The 14,655-nt window shown below is 35.1% G+C and overlaps 1 protein-coding gene across 13 annotated transcripts in view; it reads right to left on the reverse strand.

Moving 5' to 3' along the window:
- The window catches only part of MYO9A (myosin IXA), a 263,941-nt gene that overhangs the window by 50,841 nt on the left and 198,445 nt on the right, over positions 1-14,655 (reverse strand). For all 13 annotated transcript variants that reach the window (XM_025472276.3, XM_025472279.3, XM_025472280.3 and 10 more), the window contains 2 exons: positions 13,545-13,733; positions 12,210-12,257 (listed from right to left, as the gene is read on the reverse strand). In XM_025472276.3, coding sequence (XP_025328061.3) covers positions 12,210-12,257; positions 13,545-13,733 — 237 coding nt within the window. The remainder of the gene's footprint in view (positions 1-12,209; positions 12,258-13,544; positions 13,734-14,655) is intronic.

The raw sequence follows: 14,655 nt of genomic DNA on the forward strand, positions 1-14,655 counted from the left end.
ATAAGTACTTCTATTTAAACTGGGAAATACACAAAAATAGCCTTCAAAAATTGCAAAATAAATAACCAGCATTAGAAATTATGCAAGAAATTGTTCTGTGATCATTCAAAATCCAACTGATAAAACTTAGGGAAGTACAACTGAATTATAGCTTAATTCAGAAACCATGTGTATATTAGTAACTACATTTATTCTAGCTCAAGAAGTGATGTTAATAGGATAAAGTTAATCTGCATGAAGTCTATAAAAGGATAACTTGGCTAGAATTGAGCTCTATGTTTGTCTAACATTGTCTAGAGGCAAATGACAGCCAGTTCACAAGAATGAATCTCTGATTTCTTTTGACATTATTATGTACCAACATAAATCAGAGAAAAAAGTTGAAAGAGAACAAGATTTTATTTTATTTTATTTATTTTTTTTTTAATTTTTATTTATTTATGATAGTCACAGAGAGAGAGAGGCAGAGACACAGGCAGAGGGAGAAGCAGGCTCCATGCACCGGGAGCCTGATGTGGGATTCGATCCCGGGTCTCCAGGATCACACCCTGGGCCAACGGCAGGCGCCAAACCGCTGCGCCACCCAGGGATCCCTTTATTTTATTTTTTTTTAAATTTTTTATTGGTGTTCAATTTACTAACATACAGAATAGAAAGAGAACAAGATTTTAAAAGTGACTATTTCTGTCAATGACTGCATTTTATTCCTTATTATTTTCTCTATATTTCCAATGTTTCTTAATAAATACGTATTGATTGAAAAAATGCAAATGTAGGAGGACTCAGCTCATCCTGTCCCACGTTTACAAGTAGGTATCACCTGTATCCAAGTCAATAAACCAGAGAGTGAGTTAACTGAAGACAGGCAGAAGAAACTCCACAACTAAATACAGAGAAGAAGCTCATCTGAAAGGTTAGGAAAATCAGAAAAGTAGAGGAAGACTTCCCATAGGAGGGAAGGAGCTACATGTGCAGAGAAGGCAAAGAAACGGATCCTTGACCCAGGTAGCTCACACGAGGAAGAATAATACCCTTAAGGTTTGGCTTTAAAACTCAAAGGAACTGGGTGGCTCAATTGGTTAAGTGCCTGCCTTCAGCTCAGGTCATGATCTCGAGGTTCTGGAATCGAGCCCTGCAGATGCTCAGTGGAAGGGCCTTCCTGCTCAGTGGAAGGGCCTGCTTTTCCCTCTCCCTCTGCCTGCAACTCTCCCTGCTTGTGCTCTGTCAAATAAATAAATAAAATCTTTAAAACAAAAAAGAGCTGAATTCAGTGAGTTTGGAAAACCAATGGGACTTGGAATCTAGAGCTTTAAAAGTCAGCTGACGCAGCACTGGATGAGTTGGGAGGGCAAGTGACAGATGGGTTGTTGCTCTTAGACAACCAGTGTGGAGAGGCAACATAAAAATGGCAGTTTACACAGTGCTGGGGGCAAAGAGGAGACCAGTATATTAACGCTGATTTTGGAGCCTGTTGGGGGACTTCTTTGAAAACCATTTTTCTCCCCTGCACCCCACCCCCAGCAAAAACACAGAGCCACCTGGGGGAGATGGGGCTGCATAGACACTTAAAGCCTTGGCCCAGGATCAAGGAAAAAAAAAATTTAAGATTTTTTATTTATTTACTTGAGAGAGAGACAGCATAAGTAGGGGAAGGGGCAGAGGGAGAGGAGTAAGCAAACTCTCCACTGAGCAGGGAACCTGATGCAGGGCTCAATTCCAGGACCCTGGGATCATGACCTGAGCTGAAGGCAGACGCTTAGCCCACTGAGCCACCTATGCAACCCTTAAGGAAAATTCTGTTAAAGCTGCATTTATCCTGCCCAGTCACTGGGTACACTGCTGCTGCCATTCACAAGCAGCAGTACCTAGCCACACACTCCTAGCCACTGTGATGCACCAGGCTCAGTGAAACCCAGCCATTATTGCACTGCCACACCCAGCCTCATGCTCCCAGCCATTGCAGCACTTTACGGATCCATCACAAAACTAGTGGCCCAATGCTAATTTTGCTAACAATATGCCCTGTTCCCAAGTTCCCTGGTGGACACATCCTGTCAGAGCTGGCCTGTCTGAGTCCCACTAACACTGCAGAGAGTAAGCATAGCCCACAACAGGCAGAGAGTCTGCAGATCATGGCAATGAAAGGAAAAGTGACTTACACACAACAGGAAGGTGTAAGACACACACAGGATACTCTCTAGAAGTGATAGGCTCTCGTAAAGAGGGGACACTGTACCAGCAGGGCACTCTGATACCTCCTCTTCAATACTTTCAAGAGCAGAAAACATAAGTGACATTCTTGACATAAAAAATTGGACACAGAGAGGCAGACAAAATGAGGAGACAGAGAAATTTATCCCAAATGAAAGAAAAGGACAAGGCCATGGCCAGAGATCTAAGCAAAACAGATATAAGTAACACATCTGATAGAGAAATTAAAACAATGACCACAAGGATACTCATTAGACTTGAGAAAAGAGTGGAAGACATCAATGAGGCCCTTACCACAAAGATAAGGAATAACATATCAGAAGTAAAGGGTTCATTAAATGAAATGAGAAATATACCTGATGGAATGAACAGCAGACTGGAAGAAGCAGAGGACCAAATTAATGCCCTAGAAGACAGAGTAATGTAAAGTAACCAAGCTAAACAAAAGAGAGAAAAAAGAATGCAAAACAAGAATAAACTTATTCTAGGAAAATGAGTGACTCCATGAAACATAGTAACATTCATATTATAGGAGTCCCAGAAGAATATGAGAGAGAAAAGAGGGCAAAAAATTTAGGCAAAGAAATAACAGCTGAAAATTGTACTACTCTGGGGAAGGAAACAGATATCAAGATCCAGAGGAAGTACATAGAACTCCCATCAAAATCAACAAAAGCAGACTCACACCAAACCATATTGTTATTAAATATACAAAATACAGTGATAAATAAAAATCTTAAAAGCATCAAGACAAAAGAAGTCAGTAACTTACAAGGGAAAATCCATAAGTATAGCTAGCAGAAGATTTTCTTAACAGGAATTTTGCAAGCCAGAAGGGAGTGGCATGATATATCCAAAGTACTGCATGGGAAAGATCTTCAGCCAAGAATACTCCACCCAGCAAGGCTTATCATTCAGAATAGAAGGAGAGATAAAGAGTTTCCCAGACAAACAAAAACTGAAGGAGTTTTGTGACCATTAAACCAGCCCTACCAGAAATATTAAAGGGGACACTTTGAGTGGAAAGGAGAGACCAAAAGTGACAGCATAATGCTAAGAAACACGAAAGCAGTAAAAATGAATATTTCTGTAAAAAATCAGTCAAGAAACTAACCAAAAAAGAACACAAAATACTTAAAACATGAGGGTGAAGAGGAGAAAAAAAGAGGGTGAAACTTAAATGACCATCTACTTAATATGGACTGCTATATGCAAAACAAAAGATGTTACATACAAACCTAATACTAACTATTTATCAAAAGCAACTAATAAACATGCAAAGAATAAAGAGAAAGAAATCCAAATAAATCACTAAAGAAAATCAGCAAACCATGAAAGAGAGAAAGACAAGAAAGGATCAGGGAAAATCTTCAAAAATAAGCACAAAACAAGTAATAAAATGGCAGTAAGTACATATCTATCAATAATTACTCTGTATGTGAGTGGACTAAAAGCTCCAATCAAAAGACACAGGGTGTCAGAATGGATTAAAAAACAAGACCCATCTAAAACACTGTGTACAACAGACTCATTTTAGACCTAAGACACCTACAGATTGAAAGTGAGGAGATGGACCTAAAGCAGCAGAATACACATTCATATTGAGTGCACATGGAGCATTCTCCAGAAGAGATCACATACTGGGTCAGTCAGGCCTCAACCAGCAAAAAAGACAGAGATCATACCATACATATTTTCTGACCACAATGCTATGAAACTTGAAGTCAACCATAAGAAAAAATTTAGAAAGACCACAAATACATGGAGGTTAAAGAGCATCCTACTAAACAATGGAGTAACCAGGAAATTAAAGAAGAAGAAAAAAACAAAACAAAACATGGAAGCAAATGAAAATGAAAACACAACAGTCCACTACCTTTGGGACACAGCAAAGGTGGTCATAAGAGGAAAGTGGGTATTAAGTAATATAAGCCTTCCTCAAGAAGCAAGAAAAGTCTCAAATACAAAACCTAACCTAACACTTGAAGGAGCTGGAAAAAGAATAGCCAATAAAGCCTAAAATCAGGAGAAGGGAAATAATTAAGATTAGAGCAGAAATAAGTGATATAGAAATAAAAAAAAAAAACATCAAAAAAAAAAAGAAATAAAAAAAAAACAATAGATCAACAAAAGTAGGAGCTAATTCTTTGAAAATATTAACAAAATTGATAAACCCCTAGACAGACTTATCAAAAAGAAAAAAGAAAGGACCCAAATAAATAAAATCATGAATGAAAGAGGAGAGATCACTACCCACAACACAGAAATATGAACAATTAGAAGAGAATGTTATGGGGGTGCCTGGGTGGCTAGGTTGGTTGAGCTAGATCTCAGCTCAGGTCTTGATCTCAAGGTTGTAAGTACGAGCTCCATGCTGGGCTCCACTTTAAAAAAAAAAAAAAAGAAAAAGAAAGAAAAGAATATTATGAGCAATTAAATGTCAACAAATTGGACAATCTGTAATAAATGGACAAACTCCTAGAAACATATAAACTACCAAAACTGAAAAAGAAATAGAAAACCTGAACAGACCTGGTTTGTTCAAACCAGTTGAACAAAGAAATTGAATCAGTAATCAAAAATCTCCCAACAAACAAGAGTCCAGGGCCAGATGGCTTCCCATGGGAATTCTACCAAACACTTTTTTTTAAAGAAGAATTAATACCTATATTTCTGAAGTTGTTTCAAAAAACTGAAATGGAAAGAAAATTTCCAAACTTATTCTATGAGGTCATCACTACCTTGATTCCAAACCCAGACAAAGACCCCACTAAAAAAGAACTACTGACCAATATCCTTGATGAACATGAATGCAAAAATTCTCAACCAGATACTAGCTAACTGAATCTAATAGTACATTAAAAGGATTATTCACCATGATCAAGTGGGATTTATTCCTGGGCTATAGGGGTGGTTCAATATCCACAAATCAGTCAACATTAATTTAAAAAAAGGATAAGAACCATATGATACTCTCGATACAGAAAAGCATTTGACAAAATACAGCATCCTTTCTTGATAAAAACCCTCAAGAAAATAGGGATAGAAGGAACATACCTCAATATCATAAAGACATCATATATATATATGACCTACAGCTAATATTACCCTTAGTGGGGACAAACTGAGCTTTTCACCTAAGACCAGGAACACAACAAGGATGCCCACTCTCACCTCTGTTGTTCAACATAGCACTGGAAATCCTAGCCTCAGCACTCAGATAAAAACAACAACAAAAATAAAAGGCATTCAAATTGGCAAGGAAGAAGTCAAACTTTCACTATTCACAGAAGACATGATACTCCTTGAAGAAAACCCGAAGACTCCACCCCAAAAATTGCGAGAACTGATACATGAATTTAGCAAAGTCATAGGATATAAAATCAACATACAGATATGTTGCATTTCTATACACCAATAATGAAGCAACAGAAAGAGAAATCAAGGATTCAGTCTCATTTACAATTGCATCAAAAACCATAAGATACCTAGGAATAAACCTAACCAAAGAGATAAAAGACCTGTGCACTGAAAACTACTGAACACTTAGGAAAGAAACTGAAAACACAAAAATGGAAAAAAATTTCATGCTAATGGACTGGAAGAACAAATATTGTTATAATTTCTATGCTACTTAGAGCAACCTATAAGTTCAATGCAATCCTCATCAAAACACCATCAACTTTTTTCACAGAGCTAGAACAAATATCCTAAAATTTGTAATGGAACCAGAAAAGATCCTCAATAGCCAAAAGCCAATAGCCAAAATCCTGAAAAAGAAAAAGCAAAACCAGAGGCATCACAATTCTGGACTTCAGGTTATTTTACAGAACTGTAGTAATCAAAACAGTATATGGCACTGGCACAAAAACAGACACAGATATCAATAGAACAGAACAGAAAATTCAGGGGGAAAAGTCCACAAATATAAATTAATTTCCACAAAGGCAGGAAAGAATATCCAATAGGAAAAGGACAGTTTCTTCAACAAATAGTGTCGGGAAAACTGGACAGCTACATGAAAAAGAAAGAAATGGAATCACTTTCTTACACCATACATAAAAACAAATTCAAAATGGATTAAAAAACCTAAGTATCAGACCTGACACCATTAAAAAACACACAAGAGAGCAGCCCGGGTGGCTCAGTGGTTTAGCACCACCTTCAGCGCAGGGCCTGATCCTGGAGACCCAGGATCCAGTCCCACGTCAGGCTCACTGCATAGAGCCTGCTTCTCCCTCTGCCTGTATCTCTGCCTCTCTCATGAATAAATAAAATATTTTTTAAAAAAATAAATAAATAAAATAAAAAATACACAAGAGAGCAAAGGCAGTAATTTCTCTGACATCAGCTTTAGAAACATTTTTCTAGATATGTCTCCTTAAGTAAGGGAAACAAATGCAAAAATATTGGGACTACATCAAAATGAAAAGCTTCTGCACGGTAAGGGAAACAATGAACCAAACTAAAAGGCAACCTATGGAAAAAGAGAAGATATTTGCAAATGATATATCCAATAAAAGATTAGTGTCCAAAATATATAAAGAATTTATAAAACTCAACACCCAAAAAAACAAATAATCCAGTTAAAAAATGGACAGAAGACATGAATAGACACTTTTCCAAAGAAGACATACAGATGGCTAACAGACATAGAGATGTTCAACATCATTCACCATCAGGGAAATAGAAGTCAAAACTACAATAAGATACTACCTCACACCTGTCAGAATGGCTAAATTTCACAGCACAGATGTTGGCAAGGATGTGAAGAAAGGGGAACCCTGTTGCACCGTTGGTGGGAATGCAAACTGGTGCAGTTACTCTAGAAACAGTATGCAGTTTCCTCAAAAAGTTAAAAATAGAACTATCCTATGATCCAGCAGTTGCACTATTAGGCATTTACCCAAAGGATACAAAAATACTAATTCACAGGGATACATGCACACTGAGCATTATCAACCAATAGCCAAATTATTGAAAGAGCCCAAATGTCCATCCCCTGATGAACGGTAAAGATGTGGTTTTTACTCAGCCATAGAAAAGAATGAAATGTTGCCATTTGCAACAACGTAGATGGAGCTGGGAGGTATTATGCTAAGCAAAATAAGTCAATCAGAGAAAGACAAATGACATATGATTTCACTCATATGTCGAATTTAAGACACAAAACAAACGAACAAAGGAAAAACAAAGAGATAAAGGTAAACTAAGAAACAGACTCAACTACAGAGAACAAACTGATGGTTATTGGAGGAGATGGTGGTGGCAAATTAAATTGGTGACAGGGTTTAAAAAGTACACTTGTGATGAGCACAGTGCATTGTATGGAAGTCACTACATTATACACTTGAAACTAATGTAACAGTATGTTAATTAATTGGAACTAACATAAAAACTTAAACACAAAAAAATAGCCTTCAAGACTTTTTAGAGTCATGTGTATATGGAGGTATACATGTACATATACTTGATAAAATAAAAAGTAATTTAAGAGTTTTGATACATGCATAAACAGATCAATGAATAGAGTATTCAAAAAATCCAAATACATTGAGAATCAAGTATATTATAAAAGCGATAAATGAAAAATAAATGTATCATTCCACAATGTTCAGACAATTGACATGTTTTTAAAAATAAATCAAACTTTGATCCCTATCTTACTCAAGACTAAAACAAATTCCAGATGATTCATTTTTAAGGAAATTTTTAAAGGAAACAAATCAAACAATAAATATATGAGTGAAAGGCATGGGGAAAGTAAAAGAAAATTATTATAATAATCATTATTTATCTAAGAAAGATAAAAGTGTCAAACATAAAGAAAACAATGGAGAAACTTACATTTCTATAACAAATCAAACAAACAAAACAAAATAAAAAGCAAAATTCCACTTGGAATATCCTGAAAAAGAAAGGGGGATATATATATACATTTAAACACTTTAAAAAGGCACAGAGTATTTCTGGAATTAAAAAAAGAAAACTGGTTACAGTGATTATTTCTAGGAAAACAGTTTTACTTTATAATAAATATCTTTTTTTTAAGATTTTTATTTATTTATTCATGAGAGACACAGCAAGAGAGAGGCAGAGACACAGGCAGAGGGAGAAGCAGGCTCCCTGCAAGGAGCCTGATGTGGAACTTGATCCTGGATCCCGGGATCACGCCCTGGGCCAAAGGCCAGACACTGAACCACTGAGCCACCCAGGCGTCCCTATAATGAATATCATTTTAAATTATGTTTATATGAATTTGAGTTAAAAATAAAATCTAGTTAAAAATTTAAGAGATCATGCTCAACATAACTAGACCAAGAATATCATTGGTGATAACTGGTAACACTGCCTGTTATCAAAATACATTGTAGGAAAGGTTGCACAGAATTTCATTTTTTTTTTTTTAATTAATGAGAGACACACAGAGAGAGAGAGAGATAGACAGAGACACAGGCAGAGGGAGAAGCAGGCTCCATGCAGGGAGCCCGACGTGGGACTCGATCCCGGGTCTCCGGGATCACACCCTGGGCTGAAGGTGGAGCTAAACCACCAAGCCACCCGGGCTGCCCAGAATTTCAGTTTTAAAATAATTAAGTCATGAGGATGTCATACAGAATATGTTTAATTATACTGTATCACATATATGAAAGTTGCCAAAAGATCTTAAAAGTCCCTATCAAAAGAAAAAATTATTTTGTAACTATCTACAGTGACAGATGTTAACTGAATTTATTGTGACCATTTCACAACATATACAAATACTAAATGATCATGTTGTGCATGTGAAACTGTTTTATGTCAATTATGCCTCAACTTTTAAAAGTTAAAATAAATAGGAGCACCTGGGTGGCTCAGTCGATTAAGCATCTGACTCTTGGTTTTGGCTCAGGTCATGATCTCAGGATTTTGAGATCAAGCCCATACTGGGCTCTACACTCACTATGAAGTCTGCTTGAGATTCTGACTCTCCTTCTTTCTCAGCCCTTCCCCACTCTCTGATGTGTGCGTACAGTCAGTCTCTCTCTCTGTTTTTAAAATTAAAAAAAAATTTTAAATGTATCTTTTAAAAGAAAAAATTATATAAAGCACCTGGTAGTGGAGTGTTAGCAGTCAATTGTCTTAATAAATTAATCAAATAACCAACTATGTAAAAAAGATTCAACTCACAGATCATCTCAGTTTCATAACATAGCCTTGTTCTGTGATGTCTCAAATATTCCCAGATACTAACATTTTATCTCACAAATATTCCTCTATTCAGAAAAACTGTAAATCACACACATGTATGTTATTCTCTTCTACTGGAGCTCTAATATTAAAGTTGTTTTTACTAAACAGATCTGTTTACTCTGAATAGATCAAAGGGTATAAACAGAATCAACAAAAGAAAAGTCTTTCTTCACCTCTGGATTCTGTCCAGTTCCTCTTTACAGAAATCATCACAGGATATTAGTTTCCTGTGTCTAATTTCAGATATTTTATATGTATGTATGAGTACCAATATAAACATGTTTTTTGTTTTTTAAAAATATTCAAATAATAGCTTTCTATCTAGTATTTAGCTCCTTCACAAAAACAGCCTGGAGAAGGGCTTCTTTTACTTTAGCGTTATAGCAGCATTCTATTTCAGAAGTGTATCTAGCTTATTTAACCATTTCCTTATGAATTTAGATTGTTTTCAGTCTATTATTACAAACTACTCTTCAATAAAAAGCCTTGTACATCACAACATGATCAGTGTGGGTCAACATTTTTTGGTTTTCTCTTTAGATATTTGTAGAACTTTATATATACAATTGTTAAAGCACCTTCTCCAAGAAGGTTATGCAAATGATCCCCCAATTCACAGTACTGAGAAAAATCTCTATTTACATATCCTTCCAAAATAGGTAACTAATTTATTTTTAGTTTTTCCCATTGATGAACAAAATAGGAATTTACCATTCTTTCATTTTGACTAACAAGTATAAACATTTATTTGTATATTTCTTAACACTTCTATGATTTATCATAGTCCCTGAAATAAAACAGCTGTTGAATAAATGAGTTGTCCTTATTGTACTTTTTTTGAATGTCATAAGCTTTGCTCATTTTTATATTGAGGTATTATTCTCTTCTGTATAGACATGAAAAAGACGATTGATTCTTGCAAGACTTAAAGTATATCAAGTGCCTAAACACTACCTGTTAATAACAGGCCCTCTACTTCTCTACCCTTTCCTTAGTATATAATTTCATTTAACCTTCACAAAAATCCTCAGTGGTGGGTGGTATATTATTCCTATCTTATACACGAGTACATTGAAACTCAGAGACTAAGCTAAGGTTACTTAATTGGAAAATCCTCCTTCAGAGAACAAAAGTAAGCCAGGCTAAGATACAGGCATATGTCCTTTTGTTTAGATACAGGTAGGTGTATGTCCTTTTGTTGCTCTGTGCTTTACTGCACTTCACAGATTAAAGATGTGTGGCAACTCTAAATTGAGCAAGTCAGTACCATTTTTTCAACATTTGCTCATTTTGTGTCTCTGCATCACACTTAAGTAACTCTCACAATATTTCAAGGTTTTTATTATTATTATATGTTAGGCTGATGTTACTATTGTAAATATTTTGGGGCACCACAAACTGCACCCATCTAAGGGAGGAAAGTTAATCAATAAACCGGTATGTCCCGCCTGCTCCACTGCCCAGTCATTCTCCTGTTTCTCTCCCATTCCTCAGGCCTCTCTATTCCTTGAGGCACAATAATATTAAAATTAGTCTAATTAATAGCCCTAAGTGTTCAAGTGAAAGGAAGATTCACACACCTCTCACTTTATTATTTTTTAACATGTTTCTCACTTTAAATCAAAAGCCAGAAATGATAATTAAGCTTAGTGAGAAAGGCATGTCAAAAGCTGAGATAGGCTGAATGCTAAGCTCCTGTGCCAAACACTTAGCTAAGTTGTGAATGCAAAGGAAAAGCTCTTGAAGGAAACTAAAAGCGCTATTCCAGTGAACACATGAATGATAAGAAAGGAAAATAGCTTTATTGCTGTTACGGAAGAAGTTTCAGTGGTCTGGAGAGAAGATCCCTTAACATTCCTTTAAGCTAAAACCTAATCCAGAACATGGCCTTAAGTCTCTTCAATTCTATGAAGGCTGAGAAAGATGAGAAAGCTGCAGAAGGAAAGTGTCACACTTAACAGAGGTTGATTCATGAGGTTTAAGGAAAGAAGCCATCTCTATAACACAAAGGTGCAAAGTGAAGCAGAAAGGACTGATTGTAGGAGGAGGAACATTTGCTTCAGGATTGACTGCAGGTAAATAAGACTACAGGTAAATGAAACAGTGGAGAAGGGGGACTACTATACTCTCTCCCCTTGGCTAGATACTGTCTAAACTACTACTATTTTGTCAAGAATGAGCAAATCTCTTCTTTTGTAAAGCTTTCCTTCATTTCCCTTTCCATAATTCAACAGACTTGGTACTATTTTCTACTAATGATTTTTTAAATACCTGCCTTCACTGGTAGATCATAAGCTCCTGTTGGGCTTAATTCATGCTTGCAATTACAGACATTATCGTAAAGTAAACCACAGGGATACGTAATACAATAGATAAGAACAGAAACAATGGTAAAATATGCTGGAATGTCTTGGGAATGTCTTTTGAATTAGAAGTAGTTATATTTGTAAAATCCTAAATAGTCCTCATTCCTCTTTTTTTTTTCTTTAGAAAGAAGAGAAAGTTAAAAAAAAAAAAAAAACAACCTATGTCTCAAAAGAGATCATGGGTAAATATTGTCACATTTCTGCTATTTTAGAAAGTCATCAGATAAGTCACAGAATCTGAGATATGTCTGCCATTGTAAATTTTTATAAAGACATACATGATAATCCCTTAAGCATTTGATAAATATTCCTTAAGAATATCCACAGAAATACTGTAGAATATACCTCAGACTGCTAAAAATTACTCCTCACCAACATAAGAAATAGATTATAACTTACTAAATCAGTTTCTTTTTTCCTTCTTTTCTTTCTTTCTGTTTTTGGTACCTAATGGGAGAGAAATCCAAAAACTGTTATAACAAAGATGAGCATATTTTCTTACTTCCTTGCAAATGTTGAGATTTTTGCTCAATAGGTAATAATGTAAGCAGCTCTTTATTATTCAAAAGAAAATGTATAGTGCTAGCAAACAAATATAAGACAATTTTTAAATTCAGTAAACCACAGTGCCCATAAAAGCAATAGAATAAAAAGGACAATTTAGGGATTTTTATCTTTTTAAACATCATTTCTGTCCAGAAGTCACTCCAACCTAATTTAAATGATTATTTTAGTCATTAACTGAATGATTACTAACTTTTAAGATTACACTTTCCATATTTTGGCTCTAAAAAATTCTCCATCCCAGAGCTAAATATAAAAAGGTATCACATGAGATACAAAAAACTCTTTTATACATGACATTTCCTAATAACCACAGTATAGAACAATATAAACCTAACCTTTAAGATTATAAACAAAGGCACTATATGCCTACTAAAAATCTTCTTCTGAAAAAAAATAAATAAATAAAAATAAAAATCTTCTTCTGTATAACACGAAGTCCTTAACCTAGACCTAGAACAGAAGAACTTTCAAGGATTAATTTATATCTGACTACTTCCAAAAGTAAGTTAAAATAACTGAAAATAAAATAGGACCCAATTAATAAAAAGGATTAATAGTATTCCTGATACCTAATAATTAGATACCTAATTATTTCAGCTGAAGTACTGAAAGGAAACACATAATACAAAACTTTCACTAAACCTGCTATCTCTTCTGTAATATGATTTCATAGTAACTATTATGAAATCATTATTTAAAAGGATTGAAAAATTAAATAAAATATGCAACACTGTACAATTCCTGCCACTTAATAAATGAATGTTATTATGGTTATATAGATCTCCAGAAACACATTTTCCTAAAACCTAATTCAAGAAGAAATACAATTTGTGGTTACTTATAGAAAGGCCATCAAATGATACAATGAATTACATCTTTTTTGGGAAAAAAAAAGAAAAGGAAATTCATGCAGTGACCTCTATCAAAGTGGAGGATATAATGTTGAGAACACAAAATCATATTTAACTCAGCAAAGAATATATTAATTGCAGAAAGTTTAGATAATATGATCTGATAAACTTATAAGATAGAATTAAGTTTGCTGAATCTAAAGTAGTGCTAAGTGGACCTATTCCGTGTAACGTTTTTCTCAAATATCAAACACTGTCTCAGACTCTTAAGAATTCTTAACTGAATCCTTTTAGAAATCAAACATAACATATTTACCTTTGTGGGTATACAATCCAAAGTCTTGAATTCGTTCATATATTCATCTAAAAACACTTTAAAAGTGTTGACCCAAACTCTGACTGGAGATTCACTCCAATCACGCTGCTCAAGCCTCATGGTCTTTTCCAGAATCTGTTCAAATAGTGCGTAGAGGTCTTTATACCTTATGCTTTTCCCATCATCTATCTAATAAGCAATAAGAGATGAAATGTTAGGTTTTATTTTAAAAAATTATCTAAACACAGAAGATATTCAACTTGTATTGGGTAGTGTTTAGAATAAAGATTAGGGTCCTTCCTAACGGGCATGCCCATGATGTCACGTGGTATCTGTAAATGCCCTCTCTACTGTGGAATGTCTGCAGAATAAAACCTATTAAATTTTGGTAAAATACCTAACAGTTTAAACAATGTAACAATTTCAGAAAGTCCTGGGAACTTCTCTGTAAGTCTGGCTTTTAAACTATATTTAGCTATAAAGATTATTTGCATCCCTCTTAATTACTATTGCCTCAGAAATGAACCTTGTTTAGATAGTTCCACACTAAAATTGAAAGAATGAATACTTGAATCCTTGCCTAATGATATATTAGGTAACCTTTATTTTATTTTTCCAAAGAAGAGCTGCATGTCCTGAATAACACTGTATTACTTGCAAACGAATCTATATAAGATTACTTTTAACTTATTTAAATAAGGCCTGGAAAAATAAGGCTTTAAAACATCAAAAAGTGTTACATATATTTAGAATTTGTTTCTCCTTCACTTCCTCAAAATAAATTGAACATTTTTGATCTAGGGTTAGAAAACCACTATTAAGCTCCACTTCATAATTTTGGCTCTTCTGGGCAGCCCGGGTGGCTCAGCGGTTTATCACCGAGTTCGGCCCAGGGCGTGATCCTGGAGACCTGGGATCTAGTCCCATGTCCAGCTCCCCACATGGAGCCTGCTTCTCCCTCTGCCTGTGTCTCTGCCTCTCTCTCTCTTTCTGCGTCTCTCATGAATAAATAAATAAAATCTTTAAAAAAAATAATAATTTTGGCTCTTCCTATGTAATTTAAGTATATTGGTGCACCTAACAACCCTGAGTCCCTAATCTAGGAAATATA

The sequence above is a fragment of the Canis lupus genome, chromosome 30 (genome assembly GCF_003254725.2).
Source record: "Canis lupus dingo isolate Sandy chromosome 30, ASM325472v2, whole genome shotgun sequence".
NCBI classification, from domain to species: Eukaryota; Metazoa; Chordata; class Mammalia; order Carnivora; family Canidae; genus Canis; species Canis lupus.